This window comes from Rattus norvegicus, chromosome 14 (genome assembly GCF_021556685.1).
Source record: "Rattus norvegicus strain SHRSP/BbbUtx chromosome 14, alternate assembly SHRSP_T2T, whole genome shotgun sequence".
NCBI lineage: Eukaryota > Metazoa > Chordata > Mammalia > Rodentia > Muridae > Rattus > Rattus norvegicus.
The window spans coordinates 84,513,299-84,527,655 of record NC_141547.1 but is presented as its reverse complement, the minus strand read 5'-3'; the positions used below and the strand labels follow the sequence as shown (position 1 = coordinate 84,527,655).

Below are 14,357 nucleotides of genomic sequence, written 5' to 3'. Positions count from 1 at the left end.
TAAATCCATTTTTCTCCCAGCTCCTGCTCCCGGAGTGGTAACTCTGAAACCACTTATTTATTAATAAATGCCTAGGCTATAAGCTTCGGTTCATTCCCCGACTATTTAACCCATTCTAACTATTCTCTCTTCCACATGGTTATTACCTCTCTTTCAGTCCCAGTCTGCTTCTTCCTTTGTGTCTCCTTGAGTGTCTCTCACAGCGCCTCTCACAGTGTCTCTCTCGAATCTCTCCAGAGTCGTCTTCTCTTCTCCCACAATTTCCCAGGATCCTCTCTTACTGCCGGTGTCCCACGTCCTGTTTCCTGCCTCAGTTCATTGGCCATCGGCTTTTTTACTGACCCGTGATGCTTATTAGAGAATTTCTTTACACAGGAGGCAGAGGCAGGCAGAGGCCAGCCTGGTCTACATAGTGAGTTCCAGGACAGCCAGGACCACACAGAAAACACTGTTTGCAAATAACAAAAAAAGCAATGAAAACATGTTTTTGAGATGACATCCTTCCCTACATAAACCTTTTCAACACTCAGGAGGGTTTTACCATCGTGGTTTTCTGGTTCAGCTTGTTTGCTTGCTTGAGACAGGGTCTTGCTGTGTAGCCCAAGCTGGCCTAGAGCTTGTAGCAACCCTTCAGCCTTAGCTTCTCGGTGTGGGGTTACAGGTCTGAGCCACTGTGGCCAGCTCACATTTTCCTTCCTGAATAGAGTTGACATTGAATATACACCAGTCATTAGAAATGACAGGGAGCTCAGTGCTGTAAAGCTGAGTGGGCTAGGCGACTAGAAACACAGGCACTGTCACCAACGTGTCCTTATTCCCAACAGAAATCCAGATGGAGATGTGAGCCCTTGGTGCTACGTGGCGGAGCATGAGGATGGCGTCTACTGGAAGTACTGTGAAATTCCTGCGTGTCAGAGTAAGGCTGACCCCACCCTACCCCCAGCCTGGGACCTGAGTCCTGAGCTCCTGGGCTGAATCCTTCCACTGTTTTATTGAGGTTCTTTAGAACTAGAAACACCCGTTTCCATGGCACCATAATTAGCCAGGAGGTGGTGATACACACCTTCAATCCCAGCACTCAGGAGGCAGAGGCAGGCAGATCTCTGTGAGTTCCAGGACAGCCAAGATACACAGAGAAGTGCTGTCTCAAAAAAACAAACAAAACAAAAGAACCATATTTGGTATGATTTGGCCTCAATGTCTCTGGGAAATAGTATAAATTACTGGCAAACCACCACCACAGCCCTTGAATCCACAGTGCTGTAATCCACGGTATCTATTGTGTTTAATGATGATTCATGGCTCAGTCTCTTCAGCCTTTTCTGTTTATGTATGTGTGTATCCATACGTGTGAGGGTATATGTATGTGCGTGCACATGCACATGCTTGTCTGAGTGGAAGCCAGAGGTCAGCCTTGGGCATTTGTTCCTCAGGACCATGTTTTCTGAGGTGGTCTCTAACTGGAACCTGGAACTGATGGGTCAGGCGCCGCCCTAGAGAGCTGCCTGTCTCCACTTCCTGTTCCTAGCACTGTGATTGCGAGCCTGTGTCACTGTGCCTGGCTTTTTACATGGGTACTGGAGATCAAGCTCTGGTCCTTGGGGTTGTATGGTGAGCACTGTACCGACTACGTCGTCTCCCTGGGCCCTTCTTTAGCCTTTGGTAAAGACCTGCTTCACTGTTTCATTCTTTCTTCTACTCATTGTTATGTTCCCAACATAAAGGCAGAGGGACACCCATTCTTAGGGAGAGCTGCCATGCTATGTATCTGGGGCGTTGTTGGTGTTGCTTTGCTTGTCTGTTTTTCCTGTAAGCCAGCATGGTGGCACAGGCTGAAATCTAGCACTCTGAACACTGAGGCAGGAAGAGGTTGAAGTCCAGCCCAGTTAAAATCTTGTCTCAAAATAAAAATGTAAAACAGTAGTTGGAGGGCACTTGGGGCTCCGGGAGAGGACCTGGGTTCTGTCCCCAGCATCCCACCAGCTTGAGGGGACCCAGAGCTCTTCTGGACTTCGTGGGCACCTGCACAGAGAAGTGTACCAACCCTTGCTGGGCAGCGGTGACACACACCTTTAATTCTAGTACCCAGGAGGCAGAGGCAGGAGGATCTCTGTGAGTTGGGTCAGCCTGGTCTACAGGGAGAGTTCCAAGCCACCCAGGGCTACCCAGAGAAACCCTGTCTTGAAACCCACTCCTAACCCCCTGCCTCGCAAAAAAGTGCACATACCCAAAGGCACACACACACTCACACACACACACTCACACACAACACACTCACACACAACACTCACTCACACACACATACACACATACACATACACACATACACACACTCACACCCTCACACACACACTCACACACAACACACTCACACACACATACACACATACACATATACATACATACACACATACATACACACACACATACACACACGCACACACACACACACACACACACACACACACACCTTAAAAGTAAAGCAAACCTTTGGCGGGGGTTGTTTTTAATGTTTGTTTTGCTTTGCTTTGTGGTGTTTTTGTTGGTACAGAATCTGGCTGTCCTGGAGTTCTTTATATACAGACCAGACCGGCCTCAAACTCACACAAATTCACCTGCCTCTGCCTCTGCCTCTGCCTCTGCCTCCTGCCTCCTGCCTCCTGCCTCCTGCCTCCTGCCTCCTGCCTCCTGCCTCCTGCCTCCTGCCTCCTGCCTCCTGCCTCCTGCCTCCTGCCTCCTGCCTCCTGCCTCCTGCCTCCTGCCTCCTGCCTCCTGCCTCCTGCCTCCTGCCTCCTGCCTCCTGCCTCCTGCCTCCTGCCTCCTGCCTCCTGCCTCTGCCCAGCCCCTAGCTGATTTTCTCCGTCACTATAAGCCTGCACCTTGCCTTCCTTGTCCTCACCTCAGAAAGCGTGTTTGTGCTATGGAGGTCTTTCTGGATCCCACTCACCTAGAGCAGTCTTCATGCTGACAGCTCCAAGAGGAGGGAGAGGCAGGGCCAGACCTATGGGCTCACTGTTCTTACTGTCACCATCCTGCCAACCTCAGTGTGCAGGTCTTCAATTGAGAAAACCGTAGAGGCCAGAAGAATGGGCTCTCTTGCTCAGTCTGCTTGGCTAGATTTTCAAGATGATAAAGCGTGTCATTTGGCAGTGGCTGTGTAAAGACGGGCAGAGAGGAGAGCATTCCCCTCGGTCCATTTGTTCCGCACAAAGATGGCCTTTTCCTCTCCGTCCGTCCGTCTATGCCATTCTCAGGGAGGACAACAGGGTATTTCAAGCTGGGCACTTTTCATTCGGAAAGATAACGTTCAGCTCACATTTGTAAAGCGTAATTCAGGTCAGTAGGAGCTGATTCATGTAGTCATTGAAACTAGATCCGAGAAGAGAAAATCGTGGCAAAATGATATACCAACTAGTATGTCTCTAACACCCCCACAGTTGAAAAAAAGGAAAAGTAAACACTGTTTCCACCCCTCTGGCCTTCTCAAATGCTCAGGGTCAGGAGGCTTGCACATCGTGGAAAGGAAAGGAAGAGTGGTCCTGAGGTGGGTGGGTGAGGATGGGCAGTACCTGGATTTGGTTCTTTGGAAAATCTTCCAGTTGATGCTGTTGTATGAAACCTCCTTGTCAACCCAGAGCCCTGACTTCAGGGCCTGACTAACATGGTGGAGGAAAAGGCTGTGGATTTAGCAGCGGCACAGCTTGCCTCTAAGGCTACGCTTGGCCTATTTCTGGAAATGGAGTCACTATTTTTATGAATAATGCCAGCCTCTATAAAACGTGCTTATTCATGACTAGCACTGGGCTTGTCATTCAGGAAAAGGCCTGTAACGCGATCAAGTTCCTGGAAAGTTCATATCTGAATATAACAGGCCCCACGGAGGCAGGGGAATGAATGTTTGGGAACAGAGCAGAATTGGTTGAATGGGGAGCCATTGTGTGAAGACCTGAACCTCTCTGCCCCTGCTGTGTTATGAGCAGGCTGCGGCAGCCGGAAGTGCAGCTGGAGTAGGATTCAGAAGAAAACTCAGACTGCTCTCAGCGATTAGAGCTTGGATTAGAACTATTAAAGGACAGTTGCTCAGAAGTCATTAGATTGCCTCCACCCCACCCCCACTAACTGCTTCTGCCAGTGTGTTTCTCAGAACCCCTGGTTCATAGAGCTTCCATGAGAAACAGGATGTTACAAGCAGATTCCAAGGCTCTCAGATCTCGAGGGGAACTCTGGGCCCAGCAGCATTTGCATCTTTCCCTCATGTTGAATAATCATCCTTCTGTTCCGTTGCTTTTGATGGACGAGCTTGTGTAGTCTCTAATACAGCTTTTAATTTACTCTCTTTTACCTGTGGACTTTTATTTTCACACTATGTAGCCCAGGCTAGACTAGAATTCAAAACCCTCGAATTACAGGCATATGCAACACTTCAAACTTAAGGTTTTGAAAGTAAATAATGGGGCTGGAGAGATGGCTCAGCAGTTAAGAGCACCCGGCTGCTCTTCCAAAGGTCATGAGTTCAATTCCCAGCAACCACATGGTGGCTCACAACCATCTGTAACAAGATCTGATGTGTCTGAGGACGGCTACAGTGTACTTATATATAATAAGTGAATAAATAAATCTTTAAAAAAAAAAGAAAGTAAATAATGTAATTTCTGAGTGGGGAAATGGCCTGAAAATGACATTTAAAGGCAAATACGGGGTTGGGGATTTAGCTCAGTGGTAGAGCGCTTGCCTAGGAAGCGCAAGGCCCTGGGTTCGGTCCCCAGCTCCGGAAAAAAGAACCAAAAAAAAAAAAAAAAAAAAAAGGCAAATACAAGGACCAGATGCTCAGTGGGTTCAGCATCTGTGCACTGGTGAGCTGAGTTTGAGCCTTAGGACCCTTAGGACCTGAGGAGAGCGCTGACTCCACATGCTGACCTCTCACCTCCAGAAATATATAAAACGCCACTAAAACAAACTTTTAAACATGTTATTTTAATTATCTGTGTGATAGCATGTATACGTGTGCAAGTGCCATGAACACTAAAGGTGCCAGGTCCCCCTGTGCCAGAGCCATAGTGGTTATGAGCCACCTGACGTGTATCCAAGGCCTGAACTCAGGCCCTCTGGAAGCTCAGCGTGTGCTCTTAACCACTGGGCCATCTCTCCAACCCTTAGAAGACATTTTTTAAAAGTTAAATAAAGTTTTCTGTTTAAAAAAATTTACCTTTTCATATCTGAGAGTGTTTTTTGAATCTACCAAAAAATGTCCACCTACAAATTTAGCTATAAAAATTCATCTTGACTTAAGAGAAATTTGAAAAGTTGAATCTGGTGGAATTAATAAATTTCTATTAACGTTAATAACTAAAATAGTGGGGTGGTAGTTTGTATCTCCCAGGCAGGTCTCCATCTCTAGGATTAAGTTGTCCACTTCAGCCTGCTGATCAGAGGATGGTTTTGAGTCATTTTCCTCTTTGTACCACATGACGGATGGGTTTGGGGATCAAACTCTAGCATCCCTGAACCAGCCCTTAAAACACTTGTCTTTGTTCTTTTTGTTCCTTTCCTTTTCTTTTCTTCTTTCTTTCTTTCTTTTTTTTTTTTTTTTTTTTTTTTTTTTTTTTTTTTTTGGTAAGACAAGTTCCTCTGTAGCTCTGGCTGGCCTAGAGCTCCCTATGTAGACCAGGAGACCAGGCTGGCCTTGAACTCACAGAGATCTACCTGCCTCTGCCTCCCAAATGCTGATGGTGTGTGCCACCATGCCTCGTAAGATCTTAAATGTTTAAAATATGTATGCCATTCAGAATATCTGGGTTGAAACATGTAGCTAGAGATCAGTGTGGGGCCTCTCCCGTGTCGGGGCCTCTCCCGTGTCGGGGCCTCTCCCGATTCGGGCCGAGCAGTGTCTCTTGACTACTGGAGAACTTTCCATTAGCTTGTCAGTGCCTGAATGTGTTGTTCAAGTTTGTCATTAAGGCTTTAATTAAGTTTATTATGACTCTTAATTATTACTTAAAGTTATGAAAACTATTCATTATTGAAGTAGTTATTAAAATTAATTGTTAAAGTTTAAAATCATAAGATCTTTAGGAGCCAGCAAGATGGTTCCGTGCTTAAGGGTGCTTGCAGCAAAGTCTGATGGCCTGAGTTTGATCCTTAGTAGGCACATAGTTAAGGACACAGCCAACAACAGCCACTTGTCCCCCGTCCCCGTCCCCCCTCCCACCACCTCCACGCTTGCTATGGTATGCTGGTCCACATGCGTGCACGCACACACAGAAGTAAGTGTAATAAAGTTATGAGAACTTTGAGAATTGTTAGCTGTGACCAGTGGTATTTCTTTCTTCCCTTTTTATTTGTGCGATGCTGGAGGTAGAACCTAAGGCTTAGCACATGCCAGGAGAGCGCACTACAACTCAGTTACCCTCCCAGCCCAATTTCCTAGGCTCTGACTACATGTAAGAGCTTGGATAAGAGCTTGTACCCCAGTGTGGTCTGTGGTCAGTGGAAGCCTGCAGTTTAAGATAGAAGACCGCTACATGAACAGATGAACGTGTTCTCTGGAGAACTGAGGCAGACAAACATCATAAACATGAGAGAGGACATGTGCCAGATGTGAGAGGAGGTTGGCTCGCTGCTTATCAGTCAGACTGTAAATAGCCAGACTCTTCTTACTGGCCTCCTGTCAGCAGTTCTCAACCTGTGGGTCTCGACCCCTCGGGGGGGTTAGAACGACCTTTTCACAGGGGTTGACTTAAGACAAAAAACACAGTTATTTACATTACAATCTATAAGAGCTTAAAATTACGAAAATAATTTATGGTTGGGGGACTGTACAAATGAGGGACTGTATTAAAGGGTCACAGCATTAGGGTGAGAACCACGGCTCTAGATGCTAGAGTGGAGAGATGGCCCAGTGGTTAAGAACACTGGCTACTCTTGCCAAGGACCCAAGTTGGATTCCCAGAATCCTCACAGTGGTTCACAATCACCTGTGACTCTAATCCCAATAGATATGCCATCCTCTTCCAGCCTCCATAGTGACCAGTCATGCACATGGGGCACAGACATCTGCAGACACAACACCCATATACATTAAATTAATAGTTATTAAAATGGAGCTGAGTGACAAACCTGCTCTGATACCATAAAACCAAACTATAGGAACAAATGTGATGGGTGCACACCATTAATCCCAGCTCTTGGGAGGCAGAGGCAGGTGGAACACTGAGTTCAAAGCCAGCCTGATCTACATATCAGGTTAGTTTCAGGTCAACCATGGCTACGTAGATCTTCTCGAAAAGAAAAGGGAAAGAGGAGAAACAGGAGGAGGAGGAGGAGCAGGAGGAGGACTGGCTTACAGGCCATGGTCTGAGTAGTCCAACAATGGCTGTCTTCCCATCTCTAAGTTGTTTAGACCGTGAGTCTGTGTCTCAGCATTGGCAGTCTGGTGGGAGTCTTAGGGAAGTCTAGAAAGCTGTCAGTTTTCAGTCTATTGTGGAATTGCAGAGAAATAGGTTCTAATGCCATGAAGGGTGTCTTAGGAACAGGACGAGGAAACTTGCCAGTGAGAGTCGGGGGCAAGCAGACAAAAGGTAAACGCTTCCTTCTTCCCTGCCCTCTTATGTGGGCTGCCACCAGGTTTAGATTTGGTCTCCCACCTCAAGTAATCCAATCAAGAAAAATCCCTGACAAGTGTGCCTAGCTGCTGGGATCTTAGTGCATTGCAGATGTCATCACTGACAACAGAGATTAGCCACCGCACCAGCTCAAGTTCCTTTTAACTACATGCCACTCTGCTTAATCAATCTTGTCTTCCCTTAGCTTTTGGTCACTTTTGCCCTAAAAAGAATTTAAAAGCTTTTTAATTGTGATCTCTTATAAAATCGTGGTCTTCAAAGCTTCACAAAGAACACTTCCCACTGCAGGATGTGTGATGCTGGCACGTCTGGTGCTGGTCCCACTGTAGGTGTGTAATGCTGCCACATCTGTCGCTGGTGTCAGCCCTGGTCCGTATTGTTCAGCTATTGCTGGATGCCTGGCTTGTACCACACCCATGTTCTCTTGTAGACTTGATGGCAGCTACAGATGTGTCTGGTCTTCCCTCCCCCATTCTTCAATAAGAAAATGGAGCCCAGTTGGTTCTGCTACATCCTGGGTCAAATGGGGTTTGGATATAGGACTCCAAGGCAAGAGTCGTCCCTTTTCCTTCTGGTCCTTTAAGCAGCCTTATTTCCTGTTTTCTTGAAAACTGGTGCTGTAGGGTGGATCTGAGCTACTATTAAGGTAGGTCTCTCTCTCTCTCTCTCTCTCTCTCTCTCTCTCCCTCCCTCCCTCCCTCCCCCCCCCTCCCTCCCTCCCTCCCTCTCTCTCTCTCTCTCTCTCTCTCTCTCTCTCTCTCTCTCTCTCTCTCTCTCTCTCTCTCTCTGTGTGTGTGTGTGTGTGTGTGTTTCTTTAGGAATTAAGATCAACGTTTAGGTAACATAGAGAAGTAATAAAATTCCCCGTTTGACCTCATGGGAGTGAGGGGATCGGCCCAGTGATCACAGGTAGCAGGTGTGCAACACATGCTGCTAGCTCTGAGCTGTTTTCTTTGCTCTGGGTTTGGGAAATCTCAAGCCCCAGGATGCAAAGCAGGCTGCGGTGATGTCCAGGAAAGCTTTGCTGCACAGCACAGCTGCACGGATGCTGGGCTGGCCCCGTGGGTGTTCTCTGCCCAGCTCTTCTCATCTGAGAACTGGCTTCAGGGCTTGGACCCTCTGCACAGAACACTGTGCCAGCCTCTTCTAGGCCTTGGGGTCCTTCCGAGCTTCAAGCTTCACTGCCCTGTGCTGAAGTTCACCTCAGAGATCTGTCTGGCACATCATCTCATTACAGCCAAAACAAAGCTCCTGCTTTCCTCTGTAGCCAAAGCAGTGTTGGAGGCAGCGTGAACACACAGATCTGCAGCACCTCCCTGCCTGCCATCTCACTGCTTAGCATTTCATTCGTGCGTACCCGTTTAGTCTACCCATGTTGGCGCTGTCAGAGTCCAGTTTTATTATTCTTTGTTCCTACTTCCTGTGGCAAGTTTTGTCAGCAAGATGAAGCTGTGTGATGACAGGGGCTGGGACCACTCTGAAATTCTAAGCATCCCCTAACTTAGAGCGGGGTCTCCAGGGTTCCAGAGGATGCTCTGTTCGCATGGGGGTCACCCTCTGTTGGCATCTGTGTACATCTGTGGAAGGGCGCTGGTGGAAGTCAGGGGAGCCGCCAAAAGAACAGAGTTCTTCAGGCCTCACACCTAGTGCAGGAGGCTAGAAAAGGTACTACATACACCATCCTCCATCCAGTGAGGTGACGTCTCTTCCTGTGTGACAGTGAGTGATGGGAAGCATTTGGGCCTCGGTAGCATTGGCCAAGATACACAGCATCACTCCTTCACTGGCTTTAGGGAGGGTAGCTCTTCTCTGGGCTTCTGCTCATCCGTGCTTTCTCAGGCTATTTTAAAGATTAATAAAATACATACAACCTCAAGTTTAGGACCTAGCTAATGGCAGGCATGAAAACGCCATCAGCTATTGTGTGGGTGTGTTTTCCCCAGGGAATGGACTACCTGGTCCTCTCCTGCCATGTGATTTCCAAATGGTTCGTTTTTGTTTCTGTCCACCTGTATCCACCTAAGTGTGGGATGGGCACGGTGCCTTTGCTGCACTAGCTGTCCAGTAGCTGTGGTGCTGGACTCAAGGGTCACTAAAGGTCAACGTTGGTGGTTTTTGTGTTTGTGTTTGTCTTGTTTTGAGACAGGTCTCATTGTGGTCTGGCTGGTCTGTCTAGAACTTACTATGTTCATTAGGCTGGCCTCGAACTCATGCACTCCACCAGCTCCTGCCTCTGGTGTCCTGGGATTAAAGGTGTGTGCCATCACCATGTTTGTTCTTACAGTGCAGTTTTATGGACTCTGGTCTGGTATGGATTCAAGTTTTGGTTTATATTATTTAGTTCAGGACCACGCTATAGCATTGGCCTAGAATTCCTGAGGCCCCAGGTTTAATCCCCAGTATTGTTAAATATAAACAAACACAAAGCAACTGGAGACTTGTGAACCAAGTGAGCATTTCCTTCAGTCACAGATGACGTCCTAAGCACAACTGTGCAAAGTGTACCAGTAATGTAAGGGGAGACCAGGGTGTGCAAGATGTCTCAGTGGTGAAGGCATCTGCAGCCTGGGTTCCTGCAACCTCAGGAGCTCTCAGGGTAGACAGAAAGAACCCACATACCCCCCCGAGCCACACGCACGCACGCACCTCCACATATAGACAGAGTAAGTAAACAAATAAGCGGCCATGACTTTTAAATTGTGTACAATTGTGGGTAGCATGAATTGTCTTAGGGTTTCACTGCTGTGAAGAGACACCATGACCACTGCAATTCTTATAAAAGAAAATATTTAATTGGGTCTGGCTTACAGTATCAGAGGTGTAGTCGCTTACTGTCATAGCAGGAAGCATGGTGGCATGCAGGCAGACATGGTGCTGGAGAAGGAGCTGACAGTTTTGCCTATGGATCAGCGGGCAGCAGATGGAGACTTTGTACCTCACCGGGCAGAGCTTGAGCATAAGAGAGCTCAGAGCCCACTCCACCCTGACTTGCCTCCTCCAACAAGGTCTCACCTTCTGATAGGGCACTCCCTGTGGCCTAGCATTTAAAGACATAAGTCAATGGGGGGCCCTTCCTATTCAAATCACCACAATGATGGAATCCAGTGCTCACCATTAGTCCCAACAAAGGTGGCACCTTTTGTAGTCAAATGGCATTCATTCATTCATACCAAGGAGAAGCCCTAAAGGACTTTCTTTAACGAAATAGGACATTCCCTAATCAAAGTCTTCAGGGCAAAAGCCTGGGCTGTAGTTGCCAGGCTTAGTCCCTACCTCAGTGTGCCAAGGCTTGGCCACTGTCACAGGAGCTTGAGGCCTAAGGAGTCCCTGGAGAGTGAGCCAAGAGACCTGGTCTCTTGGGAACAGAGTGGTCCTAAGTAATGGCGACTTCTGCTCCGAGATGCATCCGCCTACAGCTCACCCCTCTGTGGATAATCACCCATCTTGGGGTCAAGCGCAGACTCAGGGCAATCGGTGACTTCTCTCCATGCCTTCAGCCAAAGTGAAAAAGACGGGTGACACAAATGACTGTGGAGAGGTCACGCCGTCTTCCTGCCCTTGGCCTTGCAGCTCCAAGTGAAGAGTCAATGCTTTGGAGCACAAGTGTCTCCTGGGTGCTCATCTGACTCTATAAATCCAGCTCTCACTGCACAGGAATGAGAGACGGCCAGGCCAAATGTGAGTGATCGCAGCCTGGAGCACAGACCAACACCAGGCTCCAGGGGGCTAAGTTTCACAAAGTTTAAATGGTGACAGGATATGTGAAGTTGTCACCAGGACAGGTTTTGAGTATATTGGTAGAAATATATGGGAGGTGGGTCATAGCCAAGCAGGGAAATCTGCTGATTAAGTTTCATCTGATAACATTCTTAGCATTTGGGTTCATGGAAGGGCTGTTAAGTCGATACATCCCAAAAGGGTTCTTGTGATAGTCCCAAGAATACTAGGTGAGACACAGAGGTGGGCTATGAGGGCATTAAGGGAAGTAAAATCAAGATAATCTGATTCCTGATCTGCCACATTCCATCTACCCACAAAGTTCTAATCAATCAATCAGCCTTGCAGGATCTTGGGTGTGGCTCTTTTCTTGGAACTTGAGTTCACAATCTTCAGCTTAATAAAGATGGGGGGGTATGCTGGGGTTTTAACATCTCTGGTTAGGATGAATCTTCTGTCTGCGTACAAGATATCTGTGTGAGGAAGCGAAGGCAGTGCCAGTTTTGTGATCACACCTCGGACTGCTCGAGGGTGAGCCATGGTGTGTAATACGGACTGAGTCTGTATGGAGAAGGCACTGAGTCTGCGTATGTTCCTGTAGGGAGGAAACTCAGCTTCGGTATGACTGGGTGCTATTTGTGGTGTCTGGCATCCACTGGAGGACTTTGGAATGTCTCCCTTATAGATAAGGGAGGGGACTACTGTAATTGCCACGAGTTTCAAAGCCTTGACTGTGATAAACAAGGGTTCCATTTGTGTTCTTTTTTTCTAAGTGATGAAGCCTCCTTGGGAGAGGAAAAGTGTATGCCGGAGCCACAGGGCTTCCCAGTGGCTGGGAGTGAAGGAGCCTGGGAACAAGTATCCCTCCCTGATTCTGGGAAGACCAAAGGGTGGACACAGTCTGGGAATCCTGGATGACGTGTCTTCTCCGGGGAGTCAGAGCCACACTTTCCCGTTAAAGAACACCCCCCACCCCACAGGCTGACGCTGTCTCAGAGGCTTTCCTGTGGGTGCAAAACACCCCTTGGGACCATGCCTTTTAGTACTCAGTCTTGGAAGGGGTGGTGGAACATGCCTGTAATTATTACATCAAGAAACTGAGGCAAGGGGAGTAAGAGAGAGACCAACTTGGGCTACATATATATAGCAAAGCCCTGGCAAACAAGAAAAGAAAAAGTAGAAGGGACATAGTGTTAACTGCCAGTGTCCTCCTATGATGGGGAGGAACTGCCTGAATCTGTCAGATAGTGTTGTGTGACTTTGTCTGGGCAGTGTGAACAGACGTCGATTCGTCAGACCGAAGGCACCAATAGACTGACCCTTTAATGCGCTGGGTGGTGGAACGTAGTTACAGGAGCATGGGCTGCTCAGAAGCAGCTTGTCGCTGGGTCTGCCCTACTCCTAAGGCAGTCCCTCTCCTCCATTGCTTTCCGGCTTCTCCCAAGACCCTGTGTATCCAAGAGGCTGTGCCGATGTGGTCTTGAGTGAGCGTCTGGTGAACTTTACAGCCTAAAAGGGGTTGCAGCTAACTGAGTGCCTTAGCTGGGCACAACCCTGTGGCCTTTCCTGAGTGCCGTGGTTCTTTTCCATAACTGCAGTAGCTGCATTTCTGTGGGATGGTCAGCAGGCATTTGCACCCTAACTCTATCCTGCCTCCAAGGACATGTGTCCCTGTGCAAAGCCCTTCCCCTTCAGGGTTCTTTGTCCAGAAGGAATAATGGCGCCCCACCCGATGGCGCTTCATGTGAGATGACCTGGTGAAGTGCACTGTGCAGCACATGGAAGATGCATATTTTAATATCCGGAAAAAAACATTTCCGAGGGGGCAGCTTCTGATGTTGTCTTTTACATCAGTGCTATTGTAATTTTCTATTACCCAGCAAGTTATTCCTGTTTGTGCGGTGGACACTGAAAGCCTTACTGTACAGACTGGTAGTACCGCTGTTCTGTATAACGTCCTGCCCAGCCTCGTGGTGTGCATTTACCCACGTCTCACAAGACCCCTCTGAGGCCCATATTGTTCTTCATTCCACTACTGATGCCCTGAGCACGGAAAGGCTGAGGTAGGGAGGGATGTGGCTCAGGGCTAGAGCCCTTGCCTCTGGATTTCATCCCCTGAACTGAGAAGAGAAACAGAGAAAGGACATGCGGGCCATGAAGGAGCGGCCAGGGTGCACAGATGCTGGCTGGCTGGCCTAGGGCGGGTGGGTCAGTCTTCAGATACTGCAGGAGCTAGGAGTGAGCGGCAGAGCTCCTGACCACTGCACGAATGGTGAGTAGCAGCTCACTGCAGCCCAAGCTGACTGAACTCAGTTCTCCTGCTTCTAGCAGGTGTGCAAGGTCATGCTCAAGGTGTTTGTCCTGGTTCTTACAGCTCAACTCTAATGAGCTGTATGGTTTTCTTCCCAGCCTACAGGACAGACACAGCAGAAGTAAGAAATGCCCCCTTAAAACCCTTCTGAGGGATCATTTCCGAGGTTCCAGTAGCCTCCACAGCATTTGTTTAGAGCAGAAATGCCCTACCAGCCCTCCCAGATTTTCAGCTGGGTACAGTAATACCTTTAATCCCAGCACTAAAAGGCAGAGGCACCATATCTCTGGGCCAGCCTGCTCTACAAAGTAAGTTCCAGGACAGCCAAGGCTACACAGTGAAACTGTCTAAGACAAAACAAATCTTAAATTTAATATCTAGTGCATTTTGGAAAGACTTCACACAGTGATGTAGTATTTTTTTTTAAGTCATAAAGTTGTCCTATATGAAACTAGTATGCTGTTTCTAGATAACAAGGTGTCGTGGCTAGCTGTAGGCCGGTACTGAGTTGATTCACAGCTGCCCGAGAGGGCCTCATAGACTCACTATTTCAGCTACTTATCCTTCAGAGTCACAATCTAGGGACTATAGTGGGTGTGGAAGGTGGTGTCTTGCACTTAGGTTACCGGTACTCCATGGTTGTTTGGGAGAGAGACAAGGTTGTTTGGAATCTGACACCACTGCCATGGCACTGCACTGCTTGGCCA

At 48.0% G+C, this 14,357-nt stretch overlaps 1 protein-coding gene across 4 annotated transcripts in view; it reads left to right on the top strand.

Moving 5' to 3' along the window:
• The window catches only part of Kremen1 (kringle containing transmembrane protein 1), a 65,116-nt gene that overhangs the window by 24,539 nt on the left and 26,220 nt on the right, over positions 1–14,357 (top strand). For all 4 annotated transcript variants that reach the window (NM_001433772.1, NM_053649.2, XM_087582120.1 and 1 more), the window contains 1 exon segment: positions 825–916. In NM_001433772.1, coding sequence (NP_001420701.1) covers positions 825–916 — 92 coding nt within the window.